This window comes from Alexandromys fortis, unplaced genomic scaffold (assembly GCF_014885135.2).
Source record: "Alexandromys fortis isolate MF-2015 unplaced genomic scaffold, M_Fortis_MF-2015_v1.1 scaffold_71, whole genome shotgun sequence".
NCBI classification, from domain to species: domain Eukaryota; kingdom Metazoa; phylum Chordata; class Mammalia; order Rodentia; family Cricetidae; genus Alexandromys; species Alexandromys fortis.
In genome coordinates, this window is record NW_026067954.1 from 7,129,303 (window position 1) to 7,148,050 (window position 18,748).

The window sequence follows — 18,748 nt, forward strand, 5'->3', positions numbered from 1 at the left end:
TGGAGCACCGGACTGAAATCTCAAGGTCCAAATCAGGAGCAGAAGGAGAGAGAGCACAAGCAAGGAACTCAGGACCGCGAGGGGTGCACCCATACACTGAGACAAGGGGATGTTCTATCGGGAACTCACCAAGGCCAGCTGGCCTGGGTCTGAAAAAGCCCGGGTTAAAACCGGTCTTGCTGAACATAGTGGACAATGAGGACTACTGAGACCTCAAGAACAATGGCAATAGGTTTTTGATCCTACTGCACCTATTGGTTTTGTGGGAGCCTAGGCAGTTTGGATGCTCACCTTACTAGACCTGGATGGAGGTGGGTGGTCCTCGGACTTCCCAAAGGGCAGGGAACCCTGATTGCTCTTTGGGCTGACGAGGGAGGGGAACTTGATTGGGGGAGGGGGAGGGAAAGGGGAGGCAGCTGGGGGGAAGAGACAGAAATCATTAAGAAAGAAAGAAAGAAAGAAAGAAAGAAAGAAAGAAAGGAAGGAAGGAAGGAAGGAAGGAAGGAAGGAAGAAAGGAAGAAAGAAAGAAAGAAAGAAAGAAAGAAAGAAAGAAAGAAAGAAAGAAAGAAAGAAAAGAATAGCTCAACCCTAACTGCCACAGAAAAATGCAAAACAATACAAAGGTCACTGGAGCTAGGGAGAACAGTGGCGATTTCAGCAGAAACTTTAGCCAACACTGCATGAAAAGAAGAACATGGAGAGCACTGGACAGAAACTTGCAGAGAGGGATTCAAGGTAAAAACATTCCTCAACCAATGTACAAACAAAACATGCAAATCATAAAAAAAAAAAAAATAAAAAGCTTTCCGTGGGGGGCAGGGGGATGAAACAAACTCAAGGTCAGGGAGAAGAGTTGCAAAACATACTGCCAGTAATGTTCTCAAGGCTGGACTATACAAAAACCTCTAAGTCTACACGAGACAAACTGAAAAATTATGAGACTAGAAATAACACCACATAAAAGTCCAAAAATAGATGTTTATCATATTAATTATCAAAAAAATTAAATTAAAACTGCTCTGTATGCTAATACACAAAGTTACTAAGAAACTTTCCAAATATTTACGTTAGTGTGACATTACATGCTATGTTAAGCTCCACAGCACTTCAGCAAGTCTCTGACAATATCTCTTAAAATGCAAAAAGCTCCCCATACCCCAACCCTCACCCCCCCAAAAAAAATCCACAGTTGTACTTCCAGGTATTCACTGAGCAGGATGAAGACGTGTCCACACTAAGAGGCACAATCAACAGCCTTTGACTTATGTTAGTTCAGATCTGGAATATCAAATGTCCAACTGCAACACAGTGAAAACCAGGACACAGCATACCCAACATGGAAAATTCTCACAAATGCAAGAGTAGTACGTGAGATAATTTACATAATTTGAGTTTTAAAAAAGACACAACTAATTTATATTGTTTTAAAAAGATGCATATGAGAAAGGTATGGTTAGTATAACAGTATATGGTCAGCTGGGGCTGGGGTAGAGAAGCTTGCTGGCTGTGCAGGAGCTTATAAGAAGCTGTCCGTATTCTAACTCTTGGTAAAGGAGGCAATAACAGGGGTATTACTTTGTGAGAAACCACCAGGACCCATTGTTATTCCATGCAACCTTCCGTGTATTTCATTTTTAAAGATTCAAAAGAGAGACAATTTATTAAACTTATTTAGCATTTTGAGTAGACAGGAAAAAAGTTTTTAAAGTTCTAAAAGAGATACATTTGTAGGTTAAACTTCGATAGCATTTATAAAGGGATGAAGGTAATAGCATACCTCACTAATGTTAGAGCTCATTATAAAAATTAATGGATAGCCATGTATGGAACATTTTTGTCATTAAAAGAAAAATAATATAGGCATTCTATTAACCAGTTGTAGCCCTGGAGAAAAAAATGTGCACTTTTCTCAGAAAAGAGAAGCTTCCAGGGTGCAAAGTAAAGGAAAGCAGGCTATCACAGCATGCTGGCGCTTCCCACGGAGTCACAGATTATAGGCTCTGACAGAAAACCAGGACAGCCAGGGAGGGGCACAGAGACTTAACTGTGTCAGCCGGATACAGCAAGGTGTCAAGTGCTTAGTTAATTGTGCAGTCAGCCCCTACATTCTCCAGTTTCACATTCTTGAACTCAAACTAATGACAGATGGAAAATATCCAAAGAAAAGAGCAAGTATCTGGGCCAAATGTGCAGAAATTTTCCTTGTCTCTGTTCCCTGAGCAATCCACACAACTGCGATCCACACAGCATTTAGATAGTACTAGGTCCTATAAAGAAGCTTTGGATGGTTTGAACTATATATGGGAGGAAGCGCAGAAGTAACATGAAAATATCTCCAGCTGTGGGCATCTGCATGGGGTTCCAGGACCAATCCATTCTGACACACCAAGGGACATCTCGAGAGATGGTCACTGAAAATTCTAGCACATATTTCCTTCTAAGCTTAAAAAGAAACATGAAGACGTTTTCAGTTTAAATATAATTCCAGAATATCATACCTGAATAAGTGATGCCGATTTACTCTGAAGTTTGGTCAGTTTTTCATGTTTTAGCATTAGCAACTTTCTTTGTGCTGAGATTCTTCGCCAACATTTCTGAATGACCAGAGCTGCATTGGCCTTTTTCCGCAATCGTCGTCTGGTCAGAAAATTGAGAACAACTGACTGAATAATTCTAGCAGCTTTATCTCTTTCCTTTAATGAGAAAAATAATAAATTTGAGTTAACCATTACTTTAAGAATTAATTCTTTCTAAATTAATAAATTTCTACATATTAATCATATTGGTAATTTATTCTGGAAAAACCCTTCCTCACTCTAGGCTTCCTATGTTCATCCTGGGGGTAAAATGCTTCTGAGCATGTCAAAAAGACAAGTATTTGGGAGAAACAAAGATTCCTAAGGATTAAGCTAATATAAAGTTCACAGACATGTTTGATATATCACAAATCATTTGCAGAGAACAAGACAAACTGTAATACAATTGTTCTGATGTGGATTCCATGAACTCAAAGGAAAAGAGCTGCATGCAGGAAACAAAAAATGCTTTTCAGCATAAGGCAGTATTTGCTTTGTTACAACTTGAAAAAGCAATACACAAAAGAGAGACAATATAACTCTTCCTTCATTACCAAACCCGTGTGCATTAAGCCAAGGCTCAGGAGGAAGAGGGGACATGGTATGCCCTGTGAGAATGAGTGCCGAGAGGGGCAGCAACATGCGTGACTCGTCCTGGGAACAGAAGCCAGCACGCCCCCATCTCCACGTGTATTACTTCTGAAAGTCACTGCTACCACCACCAAGAAGTTCCTACCTAACACTTGATAATGATCACTTAAACCTCCTTAGGACAATGGACAGAAGCAGCACTATGACCTGGGCTAAAGGAGGCACAAAGTCAAATGGCTTGCCCGTCTATAGATAGCCAGGATCTGACCACGCTGTCTGCTTGAAAGCCTGTGTCTTTAATCACCTAGCTGTACACTTTACTCAACTTAAGTTAGAAACTAGAATGTGAGAACTGTTTCCTGTGGTGGAAAGAAACAACATAAAGCATGACTGATGCCCTTTATGTTACTGTCCAGAGCATCCCACATGAAATGGTGGGCCCCACAGAGGCTAGCTATACATGCCAATCACTAGTCAATAACCATCAGTGAGTGTTGTCTGCATGGAAGTTGCCAGTGTGGGAACACACTAGGGAACAGATAAAATTGTTAAACATTCTAAAATATGAAAAGAGCAACCAATAGATTAACACAAAAACAGGAAAGGTCATGGACTAGACCCCAGCACTGAGGCGAAAGTTATCAACTAGACAATTGTGAACTTGGGACAGAGGAATGAAGCCTACCAAAGCCATCAGACCATCTCACAGCATTTCAGTGCCTCTGCTAAGCACTTACCTGCAAATAAATTCAGCTAGAAGCATACTACTATACTATTGGTAATTTAAAACAGATTTTTGACATGATACAGCTCAGAAATATAGAATGTTTGCATCAAATTTAGAAACACCAAGGGCATCTTGGATGAACGAGACTAAAGTGAAATGAAAATTAACTCAAATGCAAGATTAATTTACTTCAAGCAACTAAAACCCTCAACTTTATCTGCCATTAGATAAGCTGATGACAGAGGAAGGAAAACACTACAAGAATTGGCTAGAAAACTCCCCTCAGTTAAGGGCTACCATGTCCACATCTGCGATTACTGACCCTTTTCTAAAGCACGTATCATTTTTAATGCCATTCCTGCTGTTTCAGCATCCAGCTACCAGTTTCTTTCACTTCCCCATATGAGGGCCAAATACTAGGATTTCATTTAATTTAGAGTTTGTGTCTACTTATAGACATAAAAAAACAAGAGGCTGAACTTCTCAGGGGGCTCAGGAAACATTGTCTACCTGCCAGTTTGTTGGCACACAGACTGAGTGATTCTACTATCAATAGAGGCTTTCTACTAAATACAAGAACACAAAAGCAAACTCTGAAGACTGAAAAGGTTATCTTGGGATAATCCTTACCAGCCTAGCCTAGCAGTTCAGGAAATGCCTATGAGGACCTAGAGAGGATGCTACACAATGCTCCCAACAGAGAGCTGCAGATGGATGTCACCACCACTGTAATGTCAGTATTCAGGCATTATGCTATCCTGCCTCTTGGGGATCTGGGAGGATGCACTCAGGCAGTACCCTGGCCAGCCCAGGGTTCTCTGGTTGCTACTTCACTAAGTAGTCTGTGCATGTGCCCTACACCCCCTTTAGGAGACAAGCTCCACCTGATCTGCCATCTTTCACAAGCTGCTCCTCTGAAGAAGCAGGCAAGCTTTTGTGCTTCTTCTCCCACCTCTTCCCATTCCCCGCCCCTAATACTGGCTGGCTATGCGGGATATGGGTTTTGCACAATCTCTCTTATAATAATGATATTCTATACATCTACAAGACAAGAATTATCTCTTCAGGAACAGCTCCGGGATAGGGAAGCACAGTATGGGAATGTATAAGACTACAGCAGAACCTTTGTCATACACGGGGTGTACGATGAGCAAGGGAATAGATGGGTTAATGTTGATGGACAAAGACTGTTATATTATACTCTGAACTTGATGGATAGGCTTGCTAGATCTCAACCCCCATGGTGTCTGCTGCATAAGAAGGTACTAAAAAGTATAGTTCAACAGGTGCAGAGAACTGATTAGGCATATTTGGTCACTAAATGAAATAAAGAAAGGGTTAGGAAGAGGTAGGGCCATGATAGTGATAATGAGACAGAAACTTTCTATTCTTAAGATGAAACCACTTGTCTGAGGTTTACGTTCCCAAGGACAAGGTTTCCTCTTCTAAGGATGTTTTATGTCTAACACCTGTTCCTGATAATATGCTTTTCTTAAATATTGCTGATGTGACTAAAAGAAGCTTTCATACCGTGCCAACCAATGATACATGAACTTCGGATTTGTTCTGTTTGATTACTATATTAATGAAAACATGAATTCAGTAAAATCGCAGCAGATTCCAACCACTCTCTTGTGTGTTGTGTCTTGTCTGTCATTCGCCGAACTTGTGCCTTCCTATGTACCAAGACCCTGCTTCTCCCACGGTCTGAGTGGCTCCCCTGAGCCGGTCCGTGGCAAGAACTTTTTTTAAATTAGCCATTTTGATGGCTCGCCTTGGCTGTGAACATGACTGGAGTGAAGGTCACTGCAGAGCTGACCGACACTCAAGGCATGCAAAGCAAAACCTAGACACTGGGAGACAGTTTCCGACTCTGGAGGCAGGGTAGATTGCAGTAGCAAAAGGGAAGTGGTGAGGCAAGTACCCCAAGTTTATTCTTCCCAAACTTACAAGCAGAGAAGTTATCTATGACCTACAGTGGATTATGAGGAGAGCCGGAGAAAGATATTTGTATCTCTGCATCCCAAAACTACATGTAATTAATAAGCTTATCTCAACCGTAAATATTTGTAAAACTCACTGGACTTCTGTGCAACACTGTTCTCATTTTCCACAATTACCTGATGGTGTTTTAGGTCTTTTTTTAGTTTATATTTTCTCCATGTTGTTTGTATAAGTCGGGCAGCTCTTATTTCCTTACGGAGATCCAAAAGCCTTGCGCAAAGAAATGACAAATAGGTAATAACCACCTAAGAAAAATACGAAAGAGGAAAAAGGAGGTCAGAAGGGAACTATGGCTCACTGCCATTCTGAGTCTCATTAAGACAGACTCTCAGTTGGGCGTGGTGGACATGCCTTTAATGCCATCCTTCAGGAGATGGAAGCAAGCTCTTGCGTTTGAGGCCATCATGGCCTACAGAGCAAGTTCCAGGACAGCCAGCACTACCCAAGAAAACCCTGTCAAACAGAACAAAACAGTGATCATGAAGAAATCACTCACTGACCTTTTCATCCGGAATTGTATTTGACATGTCTGCAAGATGAATCATATCAGGTATTCCTCCAAGATCTCGAGCTGCAGATCTCACCAAATGGAAATTTTTCTTTTCATTTTCTAGAAGCTCTTTGTATAGTTCTGGGGTGTTTTCTATTACATAGACAAGTGACAAAGAGATGACTGTAGCTAACAGACCCAGCAAATCAGGAGCATACTGAACCCAACCAAAGGGACCAACCGTGATCAAATGCTTCAAGAGACAGGTCCAGACAGCCTCCGTCAGACTCAGAAGAAGAATTTAACACCACTGAACCAGTCTGTGTGCAGGCCACGGACTGAGTAGTGCGCTGGCATATAGCATCAAAAGGCACGTAGCACGAGTGGTAGTGGTGGATCAGATAGCACAGCACACGGCCATCGGAGAAAGACACTGTAAAATTCTCCACCTGCATGCAAATACCAGAGAAGCAATCACTTCTAATTAGACATTAGGATAAATATATGCTAGTCTTTTAGGAACTAAAGAATATTAATTTGATAATGTGAAAAGCATTAACATTAGTCATAATCAAATTTTCAGTTCTTAATTAACAGTTCAAAAGTAGGGTTTAATTACAGGTATTATTTGTCCTTTGTTAGACAGCATCTCTCAAAATATCATGACCCTTCCTAGAACCTCAGAATATGGCATTATTTGAAACACCAAACACTGTGTAAAGGCAAAGGAAGGGACTGAACTAATAAAGCTTCAAACCAAAGAAGAAACAGGAAGGCTGCCTTGTACCAGGACAAAAGAGAAAGGCGGCGTGTAACGGCCTTTCATGAGACTATGGACTGGCCAAGCCAACACTTTGCTTTTAGACTCTGTCCTCTACAACCGTTGAAAGAATAAAACTGTGTGTTAAGCCACCCAGTGCAGTCATATATTAGGGCAGGCACTAGGAATTATAAGAATTATAGTCTAATGGCGCATGCCTTTAATCCCAGCTCTCGGCAGACAGATCTCCATGAGTTCAAGGCCAGTCTGTTATACAAGAGCTAGTTCCAGGACAGCTAGGACAGAGAAACCCTGGCTCGAAAACACACACACACACACACACACACACACACACACAAAAAAAATTTATAGTCAATCCTCATTACTCATGAACACTAAATTTGGAAAAATGTGAACCAGTCTCTTAATGGAGAAATTTGGTTAAATTCCTGCATTTCCATCAATCATATGTTTCCAGAATGAAGTGACATTATCCTCATGGCCCACAGCACTGGAAAGGATGCCAAAATGAAGCTGATAGATTCAGTGGTCAATCTGTAATATGACAGTCTTTAGGAACACTACTCAGTGCTTCAGCACTACATTTGAGGACCATTTTAAACAAGAAAAATCAAAAACTGCAAAAGCATTCAGACCATGAAAAGAACAGAAAGAGAAGATGCAGTGTCATGGTTTGACCTCAGCTGAGAATGAGCGCTTTAGCACTTGCAATGAGCAACCAGAAAAACTGCCGGTATTGATTTCAGAAACAGAAATACGCATCAACTACTTACTAAATGCATAAGAAATGACTAGTCACATCTTTAATGCTACAGGATTTGATAAAACATAGCCCCCCATACAGCTGGCAATGTTCCCAGTAACATGCAATCTGCACTGTATGGTTGAATATGCCTCTTCAAGGAGCTTGAATGTATGCGGCAAAGTTTTTCAAGTATTAATACTTAAAAGGATGTATCATATAGAAAACATCAACCTGACCAAGTATTATAAAAACTCAACCAAGGTTGGTTATTCCTTTCTGCATGATGTTTCTTCAGATGTTACTGTATCATGCCCTATTCCTATATAGTATCTTCCATCAAATTTTTCTTTAATTTTGCAAACATATCATTGTAGCCTATTCAGCCATTACTCCCCCGACTATCACTGTCCCGCCTCTTCTACATACAGTCCCTTCTAGATTTTGTTTCAAATGTGTGTGTATATATATATATATATATGGATGTGTATATATAAATATATTTCATATATATGGATTAAAATATAAATTTAGCATAGAAGAAAATGCAACATTTTTATATTTGCATATATTTGGAAATATAATGCAAGATTTTTATATTTCTTGTGATTATTGTGAACTGTTAAATTGATAATTGTATAACAGATTATTTAGACTACAGGATGATAATCATTCTTATAATGAATGTGCATAGTATGTGTGTGTATGCATACATACTAAATATTTAAGAAACAGAAAAAGATTTATTATTTTTCATTAGACTTTAGCCAAGATTTGAAATACATTAAATTAAAACAAAAGCAAAAAGACTAACCTGTTTATTATAGAAGGCACAAACGGCGTTAACCCAGTCCATCAATAGCCTCACCCTGTCACCACAGTGTCCAAAGGAGCCACTGTTTCTTCTGTCCTTTTGCTTATCAGTGACAGCTGGAGAACGGCATGATAGGGCAGACACTGCTCTTTTTATACTGTACGTGTGTCTTAGAAAATCAATTTCTTCCCGTAATTGATCTAAATTAAGGGAAATATCCACCTGAAAAGTACAAAAAGGTTAAATACATTTTTATGTTTTTCATAATTCATTTTTAACCCTCAAAAACTAAAATAACGGTCTCTACATAAAGAAACTGCAGAAGATAGAAAACCAAACAAAGAAACAAACAACAAAAACAGCCTCATCAGAAATATTAACAAAAGTGGCTGAAGGGAGAGCTCAGGAGGTAACGGCCGACTGCAGTCATGAGACCTACGCCTGGGTCAGCAGCACCATGGATAAGCCAGGCATGGCAGCACACACGTCACCCCATGCTAGGGGGCAGAGACAGACTTGCTGCCCAGTCAGTCTAGACAAAAAACTCCGTGAGCCATACGTTCAGTAAATGACCTTGTACCAGAAAATAAAACAAGCAACTGAGGAAAACATCCACCATTGTCTTCCCTCTCCACACATAAACTTACATACAACACACACACACACACACACACACACACACACACACACACACACACAGAGGATTTTTTTCTTAAATCCAACAAAAACTACCTAAAATACATATTTTAGCACAAAATCTCTATATTTTTAACAGCAAGTAGTTTCCACACATAAATGACAGAAATGTTTAGTGGTTAAAAATATGGAATTTGGGGCTGAAGAGATGGCTCATCCATTAAAGGATAGACTTACAACTAACAAATATGGAATTTGGGTCTACATAAGTCTGGGTTGTACATTTAGCTCTATTTCTTCTAAGATGGAAACTTCAGTTTCAGTTCTTTTATGAGGGAAGACGCAATATTTACATTGTCCATAGTATAAAAGATTAAATTGGGAAACATAAAGCAGTTATCTCAGTTCCTAGCAGAAAGTACAAAAACTGACAGTGACTATCGCTATTCTTCATTTGATCAAAAATAATTTTAGTAGTCAGCATTCAAAACGGATCTCAAAAAAGTATGCCAAACACACAGTACCTGAAAAGCAAATGCTATTTTCCAAAGCAACCCAAGTGTTTTCTCTCTGTGCCTATCCACGATATCTTTAGACAAGATGGTATTTCCTGCGAGAGAAAGGGAGTCCGTTAGCACAACGCGTGCGCACTTTAAGGTTCAGCAAGGACACTGGGTTTTTTTCCTGTTCACTCTCACCATGCTCGTCAGTTAGTTGGACCCCTCGTGATTTGAGAACCTGCAGGACAATATCGACATTGTGCATCTTTTGAGTGCGACTTATGGCGGGAATCCTGAGTCTCTTGGACAGATTCCAGTTCTGTGTGAGAAGTTCCATGGTTCGCCTGGCAGGAAAGAAAATTTCAATGAAGCTTCTACATAAGTGTCCAAGAAAACGTTCATTAAAATAGTTACTGCCCACATAAGCTACAAAACCATAAACACATGAAGGACAAAATGACTCTCAGAAACTCTTCCAAGTTTTCACTGTTTCAGTTAACAAGTGGAATTATTTCTCATTTTAAGTCTGGAGGTTAGTAGTCTACAAATACGTGAGAAAGAAAAACGCACGTCATATGCATATGTGAATAAATCAATAGAGTTCTACACTGTAAGACAGAAGGAGAGGAGGAGCTCAGGAGGAAAATGTTCATCAGGTATTAAGATATGTGTATTCCACATACCAAGCAAGTACTTGTTTTTCTTATTTTACATCACGTAAAACTCATAATTAAGCATTAACTGTTCTTAGTCTTTTTCTTTACAGAAGGTACGAAGGTTAAGCAAACTTAGTCATGTAGCTAGCAAGTAATGTCAGAAGATGAAAGCCGAAATGTATTATCAGTTTCCAAGTCAAATGAAAATATCTAAGTACCTAAAAGAGATACATCAGAATTTGAAATCTAACTCCTGATAGTATCTCTATTATTCGCTTTATCATAAGTAAGAATATGAATACAATTAAAACCAGCATGAAAAGATAATAAAATCATGAAGGCACTGCTGACAGAAAAATGTTATTAAGTATGCAATGTTAAGTCAGTTTCACAACTACTAATCTTAGACATTGGTAGCTCTCATCCACAGATCCTAGTCCCATAACAGCAAAGATAACAAAAATGTGTAATATAACTCATATATCACTTTTCTCAAAGATAAATCTCAGGCATTTTTTTAAATCATGAATTTATTATATGATAGACTATCAGGACAGAAAATGAAACTTTAAAAAACAAAATTAGCCTAGCGCATTAAGTAAATTCGTAACTTATACTTACACAAGGCGCACCCCACATTGCAGGTCCACAGCAAGATTCGTGACAGCAAAATCAAATTCATCAAGTGCTGTCTGAACATGGCTCACAGGTAATCCCAATAAGCTAAGGTGACGAGAAAGGTCACCTTCACCACTTAGGAAATCTCGTGAAAAGGCCAGCAGAAGTTCTTTACTAGCCTACAAACAGGAGCAAGTATTACATTTCAATATTGTAGTTGTATTTATGATAACAAATCTTCAAATCATTCTGTGCTGATAGAAATAATATGAGGAGTAGTATAAAGAGATTGCCTATGATCAACCCAAATGCAAATTCATGTTTCCAATTAAAGACCTTGTGAAAAACTTTTCACAATTAACCTATGACTTGAAGATATTTCCTCCAAAGTTAATTCTGCATCAGCATAGTCTAGTTTATTCTCAAACCAAAATTAAAAGTAAAAATGAATGGAAACTGTCATTCAACTAAATCTGGCAATTTAAGTTTGGGGGTTTCAGGTCTACAAGTACATTATAAAAAGACAACAATGAGACACGTATGTATGGATAAACTTACGCCGGAAAAAGGAATAAAGAAAGAGTGAATACACAGATTCTCACTCCTATTCCACTCCAGAATGTGTTCACTGAACATGAACATTCTTATGACAAAAAACATACCACTGTAAAAAGTAAACATTTTATAAGGAAAATGAAAGAATGATACCTTGAATTCAGCATCTTTACAAAAGAGACAAGGGTCGTGATCAATAAGTCTGGAAATTTTAGCGTAGTCAAGGAAGCAGATCAACAACAGTAATTTTTTCAATGTGAACTTAGACAAAGCTGCTTCGTGACCTTAAAGTATAAGCAAACAAAAAATTAAGTTTATCCATGAAAGGCAATGACAAACATGTCAGCAAGAATAGTAGTATGCATACCTAGATCTCCATGGGCTTTCTCTTAGTAACTTACAGGCATGAGTCTATCAAACACTATGACTGAAATGGACAAGTACTATTTAATATGTCCAACCCATGGAAGAGACAACACAGTGACAGCAAAGACATTTAACTGGTCTTCTGAAACAGATATTTAACGAACACCTACTACTACATGCAAGTGTCATCCTCTGTGCTTAGTTAACTAAATTAGCAAACTAAAACCAATGCAGTCCCCAAAGTACATACAACCCACTGGGAAGAGACAGTGGGTGGAGATGACAAGAATTATAAATCGTGATGGAGGAAAGGCAAGGAATGAGGGTAAGACAGGAGAAGTCAGTCAAACAGAAACCTATTAAAATTGATTGGAGAAAGTAAAATGCAAACTGGGAGGGGCGACAGCAAGGCATTTTGCAAAGTGTGCGGAGATACTTACCATCTCGAAACAGGAGGGGAACAGAGGGGTGTCTATACTCAGCTGCTATATCGGGATTCCAAAGCAAGCGATTCAGAATGAACACAGCCAACCCTGTGACATCACTGTTGTCTGCCAGAGGGATCAGTTCACCATAAACTGTCTGCAAAGAGAAGAAGGCAAGGCCAGGGTTACACCAACCCTGAGAAGGAAGAGGCAACAGCTGGGGGAGAGCAGATTACTGCTTCTGAGGAATATGAAAGAGCACAGAGGTGACACGCTGCTAAGTCAAGTCCTTAAGCTGTGCTCAAACCTGTGTGCATGTCTAGTGTGTTCGATAAACTTCAAGACAAACTCACTCATCACCTGAGAAAGCCATTTACAGCTTAAACTTTCAACTGAAGACTTACAAAGTATAGGCACATTGCTCAAATTTAATTACTGTTTTAAGAAGCATGCCATTAAAATAAAACAGAAACAAAATTAAATGTTTATATCATTAATATGAAAAGTTATCTATAAATAATCTAATAATTGAGAAATAAAGGTATGCACATAGCTAACTACAAATGTGAAATTAGTTTAACATTAACATGCTGACTGATGATTTTCAAAACAATAAGAAAAAGCTAAAAATATACTGAATTATATTTTGTAAACCTACATGGAAAAATATGGAAAGATGAAAGTACAGAAAAGCAGTAATGTTGATGATCACAGTCAAAAATAGAGAAATTTAAGCCGGGCGGTGGTGGCGCACGCCTTTAATCGCAGCACTCGGGAGGCAGAGGCAGGTGGATCTCTGTGAGTTCGAGGCCAGCCTGGTCTACAAGAGCTAGTTCCGGGACAGGAACCAAAAGCTACGGAAAAACCCTGTCTCAAAAACATTAAAAAAAAAAAATTTATCTTTATATTTTTTATTTTTTGGCATTTGAAGCTTTTGTACTATCATCAAATATCATGCCCATTTGCAGAATCCTAAGGTCTAGAAGTAAAATAAAATGTACTAGGGTTCAATTACCACTACACCCTTTCCCTGTGAAATGATTGTACATTCCCACTGCCCGTTGCTGGGTCAGTTACTCCTGCGAGGCTGCGCTTGGACAGATAATATTCTGGGATCAATTTAATATAGATGGAAACGACACACAGTACATCTAGGCCGTTTTCCAAGGTCCTTGGGTTGGAGTGAGAAGTTCCGGGCTGCGGTGGCACAGCACGGTGACGATGGTTATTAACAGCAACAATGATGACATTTCGGTCAAATTCCACAAAGGATTTTGAAAGTTTCAACATAAAGAAATGATAAATGCTTGAAGAAATAGATATTAAAAATTAATGAGACAATATATAATGTATACATACATAAAAACAACACAGCACCATGTAATAGTTTTATATTTTATGTATAACCTAAGATAAGTTTAAAATAAGGTTAATTTAAAGCGTCAATTTGAAAACGGCATTGCAAGTTTTTATCTATTAAATTTGTTCATGTCTTTCACCACCAAAATAAAAAAAAAAAAGCATAGCTTCCAAATTTGGAGAAGGGGGACTTCAAATGAGACTCCAGAATTATTTGACATATGAAGCAGAGTCAGCTGATGTGTGATTTATTTAATAATGAAAGGAGAGGGTAGAGACTGGAAAAAAACATTTTTAGCAATGTCGTCGTGCAATGTTGCAATCACGGGTGGCGCTATCGTGCAATCTGTTAGAATTAGTTCTTGGAACCTAATTACTAGCACAGTTACTGCTTTCTGTTCAAGACTGCTGTGTTGGGCCAGGCGGTGGTGGCGCACGCCTTTAATCCCAGCACTCGGGAGGCAGAGGCAGGCGGATCTCTGTGAGTTTGAGGCCAGCCTGGTCTACAAGAGCTAGTTCCAGGACAGGAACCAAAAAGCTACGGAGAAACCCTGCCTCGAAAATCAAAAAAAAAAAAAAGACTGCTGTGTTGTGGTGCACGCCTTTAATCCCAGTGTTCAGGAGGCAGGGGCAGTGGATCTCTGAGTTTGAGGACAGCCTGGTCTACAAAGCGAGTTATAGAGCAGGCTCCAAAGCTACACAGAGAAACCCTGTCTCAAAAAACAAAAACATAAAATGGAAAAAAAAAAAAAAACCTGAAATAATGATGAATCAAGTCAACCAAATGACTTGACTTTTCTAAGCAAAAAACACATTTTATAAGAGCGTATTAGACTGTATTAGCATGTAATCTTTAAAAATAACTGTTTTCTAAAACTGAAAACTTACCTCCAGGCCAATTCGAAGCCACAATGGATTATAAGACAACAGCCAATTCAGGACTTTCTGGCGTTGTCCTGAAACATAGGTTAAAAGAAAATTAGCTGCATATTACTAAACAGAGACAATAAATAAACCTCTTCAGAGACAACAGAGTGCAAAACAGAAACAAGGAGTTACATTTCTTAAACACAGGCTCACATTCATATATGTTAGATTTTAAGCAAATGTGGCGTCTCATTGGCGATGTACGGGAAAGAACTGAAATCAGTATCTAGATGAGGTAATCCCATGGTTTTTGCATCAATATTCATGTTATACAACTGATGCAATCTTAGTGTCTATAGCAGATGAATGGAAACTCACTTTATCCATATACAGACCTAAACATACTTATACACAGACAGACACACACACAGGCATATTAATCTATTCTAAAGAAGATAAGTCCTGCCATTTTCTAATGACATGGATGAACCTGAAGGACATTAACTAAAGAAAGCCAGGGAAACAAATTCCACACAATCTCAACTTGTATATATCTTTTAAAATCTTCATGCCCACCTAAACAGAGAATAGTGATTGACAGAGACAGGAAGATGCTGGCTAAAAAAATTACAAAGCTTTGTTACGTAAAGGAAGTAAATTTTGGAAATCTGCTATATAGCAGATCTGATAAAAGTAATGCAAAATTCTTTACAATATTTTGAAAGAATGAATCTTGAGATGTCTATAATCTTACCAATATCTTTCCAGAGGTGTCTATCTTTCCGTACAAGTAACCGCCCAACTTCAATTTCAATTTCAAGCTTTTTGATAGCTTTAACCATGTTTTCAGAAGTAAACAAGGAGCAAGCTGTGCGCCGTAATCTATTCATCCTGCGGCTGGCTGTGTAAGCTCTGAGAGAAACTTCATCTTTGGTAGGTGCTTTCGGGACACTTATTTTGTGTTGGTTCTCCACTCCCAAAACAAGGGTGGCAGCATTTACTGGATAAACACGAAGACAATGCTTCTGGTTACGCATTATCTCTATACCTTTCTAAACCCAGCAACTGGATGCAAGGTAAGATAGATGCTCAAAAAGATCTATTTGCTTCACCCTCCAAATCCTCTCCTGAGTTTCTAACAATCACCTAGTGCTCACTAAGAACCTTTGACCACGCTATGTCTACGGAGTGCCTTCAAGGGCAACCTCTTCACATTAACTTCACGCACAACTTCAAACATCAGCATTTGTAACCCAAACAGGCAAGATGACCTCCCAACAAGTTTCTGTCTCTATCTCCTTATGAATGAATAAAAGATAGGCTTTGAAGGCAGTGGTTCTTAACATTCCTAATCGTACGATCCTTTAATATAGCTTAATAAGTTCCTCATGTTGTTGTGAAAACCAAACATAAAATTATTTTCTCTGCTACTTCATAACTGTAATTTTGCTACTTTATGAATTGTAATGGAAATTTCTGATAGGCAGGATATTTGATATGCGACCCCTGTGAAAGGTCTTTCAAGCAAAAGGATCACGACCACAGGTCAGGTTAAAAGCCATAGTTCTTGGGCTACGAGTTAACTGAATTATGACATAATTTGAATTTTGTGTGTGAACTTATATGCATGTGCCTGTCACGTGTTGGAGACAAGAAGACAATATGGGATACCACTTCTCAGGTGTCCTCTACCTTCTTAAGGATTTTAGAGATGGTTCCCCACTGGCCTGGAACTGCCCGAGTAGGCTAAGCTAACGGACAAGTAAAGCCCATGGATTGCCTGTCTATACTACTCCAGCACACTCTGGGTTGCTTTTGTGTGGCTTCCAGGAACTGAACTCAGGTTCTCATGCTTTGCACAGCAAACTCTTTGCCAATTGAGCTGTCTTCCCATGTATATCTGAAACTTTTATAAAATATATTGTATCTTAAGAAAAACAAACATTAGAAAATTTAACATTACTTCCTTTAGAAAAAAAAAGAAGCACCATGGCAGAAAGCATGTAATTCAAAGAGCCCTTTAATGGAGAGATCCTAGGGAAGTCTCTCTGAGAGCTAAGAGAGCATCTGTCTGCAAGCACAGTGAGGAAACCACTTCACAAGGCAACCTACAGTAGCCTGATCTGTTACTGTCTCTGCCTGAAACCAACTCTATCCAGCTTCTGTCTCTTTCACAAGAGATTCCTCCAACTCTTCCCCAGTCCACACTCATTTCTCCTTGCAAAATAAGAACTAGAATATTGTTAAATTCCTCATGAATTGGCTTCCAGGTTCCTCAGAACTACATAACTTTTCTGTACAATCCTAACAATAGTACGACAATGAGCTATCAAAGCATCATTAAGTACAATATACCACAGTATGTGTAATTCAAGGTGCGTACCTGCAGAAACACGCGTTTCCACAGTGAAGTCATCAGGCGTCAAGATGTAATTTAGCCACCAAGTAAAGCCCTGTTCCTGCTTTTCCTTCCAGCGTTCATCATAAAACATGTTCTTTGCAGCAAATGGCATTGGGTGTCTAGGAATAGCTAAGAATATACTCAATTACTACATAAGAAATTTTCCTTTAAATTATTTTTTAAAGTAGATCAAAAGGATTTTTGTACTAGCAAAACCATCTTTAAAGACTGAACGATAATTGCTTTCACTTCTTGCTGCAGAGAGTTGTAAACTTCTGAAGTGTGATATATAATCAAAGCAAAGACTAACTGCGTTCTTTCCCCGTTATCTCATTTTTCAGGCTGTTAAGTACAAAACACTTTGTTAAACAGAAACACTTGCCTGCTTTTATTGGCTTTATAAAGGTCAGATGAGACTGCGCTACAGCAACAATGGGCCGTGTCCTTTTCTTTGTTTTAGAAAGCGGTGTTTTTAATACTGAGGAATCTGAAACAAGACAGAAAACACAACAGCATGAAAAAATAAAATGAATTTCAGAAAAAAAGGTGACTAATTTGAAAATCAAATTTGAGTTCTTCAGAATCATATTCATTAAAGAGATACTTAATAATGACTATGTTCTAGGTGCTAATGTTATAAACTTCAATAATCAAACCAACCAACCCCTGGGGGCTGGAGAGATGGTGCCAGAGTTAGGAGACCTTGATGCTCTTCCAGAGGACCTAAGCTCAAGTCTCAGAACCCACAGGGATCCACCTCTAAGTCCAGCTCGAGGAGATCCAGTGCCCTCTCTGGCTTCTATGGGCACTAGTATGCACGTCATCCACAGATATTAAAAATAACACCTGCAAGTTCCCAGACCATAAACCAAAAACCTGTAGGAGCTAGCATCCTGATGTAACCACAGCCTGGTGTGTGCATACTCCCAGACTGTGCTACATGCAGGGAAATGCAGAACTGAGAGGCCTGCACTGGAATTTACATACATAGCTGTGGGACAGGAGCACAGCTAAGGACAATGTCAAGGTATTTGTCCCAAGCAGTGAAAAATTTAGCAGCACTATTCACTGAGGCCTGTATTGAGCAGACAGGAAAGATGTGACTGTACAAAGCAAGTGAAAGAGACTCTTGAAGAGCGAGCAGATGCATCACAGTGACTGTGTGGTTGTCTACACATTAGCAGTCCATCCTGAAAACTGTGTACATGAGGATGCATGTGCATAGTTAGCATTCAGAACTGCGATGCAGTATGGCACAGTAAGTTCTAGGAGAAAAAAAATAAAAGGGGCACCAGTATTGTAAGAAGTACAGTAGTGACGTAAGAAAAAGCATTCCAGGAAGGCTTCAAAGTTCAAAGTTCAAAGTTATAAATGTTGATAACAGATGATCAAGTTGATTTAAGAGACAACTACTGTATTTACAATTTGGACGTCATCGATCATATGTCCCTGTAGGCCGTGCTTCAGTCTCCTGCTTCTTTTAAGCAAAACCTGGAAAAACCAACATTCCCTGAGTTATGTCCTTGTCTGTGTATTTTTCTGTGTATGGGCTGTACTTGCATTAAAAGGCGTGCTCTGAAATGCACTGGTAGTGGCAATTTCTAATTTCTCCTCTGTCTACCAGATGAACCTCAATCAG

At 39.0% G+C, this 18,748-nt stretch overlaps 1 protein-coding gene across 1 annotated transcript in view; it reads right to left on the bottom strand.

The window, feature by feature from the left end:
- The window catches only part of Aspm (assembly factor for spindle microtubules), a 44,954-nt gene that overhangs the window by 19,909 nt on the left and 6,297 nt on the right, over positions 1 to 18,748 (bottom strand). Inside the window, exons 4-17 of the mRNA XM_050151691.1 lie at positions 17,492 to 17,596; positions 17,092 to 17,238; positions 15,463 to 15,708; positions 14,730 to 14,797; positions 12,498 to 12,639; positions 11,845 to 11,975; positions 11,140 to 11,315; positions 10,061 to 10,206; positions 9,887 to 9,972; positions 8,727 to 8,948; positions 6,631 to 6,838; positions 6,400 to 6,542; positions 6,016 to 6,144; positions 2,500 to 2,694 (exon numbers count right to left, since the gene is read on the bottom strand). Coding sequence (XP_050007648.1) covers positions 2,500 to 2,694; positions 6,016 to 6,144; positions 6,400 to 6,542; positions 6,631 to 6,838; positions 8,727 to 8,948; positions 9,887 to 9,972; positions 10,061 to 10,206; positions 11,140 to 11,315; positions 11,845 to 11,975; positions 12,498 to 12,639; positions 14,730 to 14,797; positions 15,463 to 15,708; positions 17,092 to 17,238; positions 17,492 to 17,596 — 2,144 coding nt within the window. The remainder of the gene's footprint in view (positions 1 to 2,499; positions 2,695 to 6,015; positions 6,145 to 6,399; positions 6,543 to 6,630; positions 6,839 to 8,726; positions 8,949 to 9,886; positions 9,973 to 10,060; positions 10,207 to 11,139; positions 11,316 to 11,844; positions 11,976 to 12,497; positions 12,640 to 14,729; positions 14,798 to 15,462; positions 15,709 to 17,091; positions 17,239 to 17,491; positions 17,597 to 18,748) is intronic.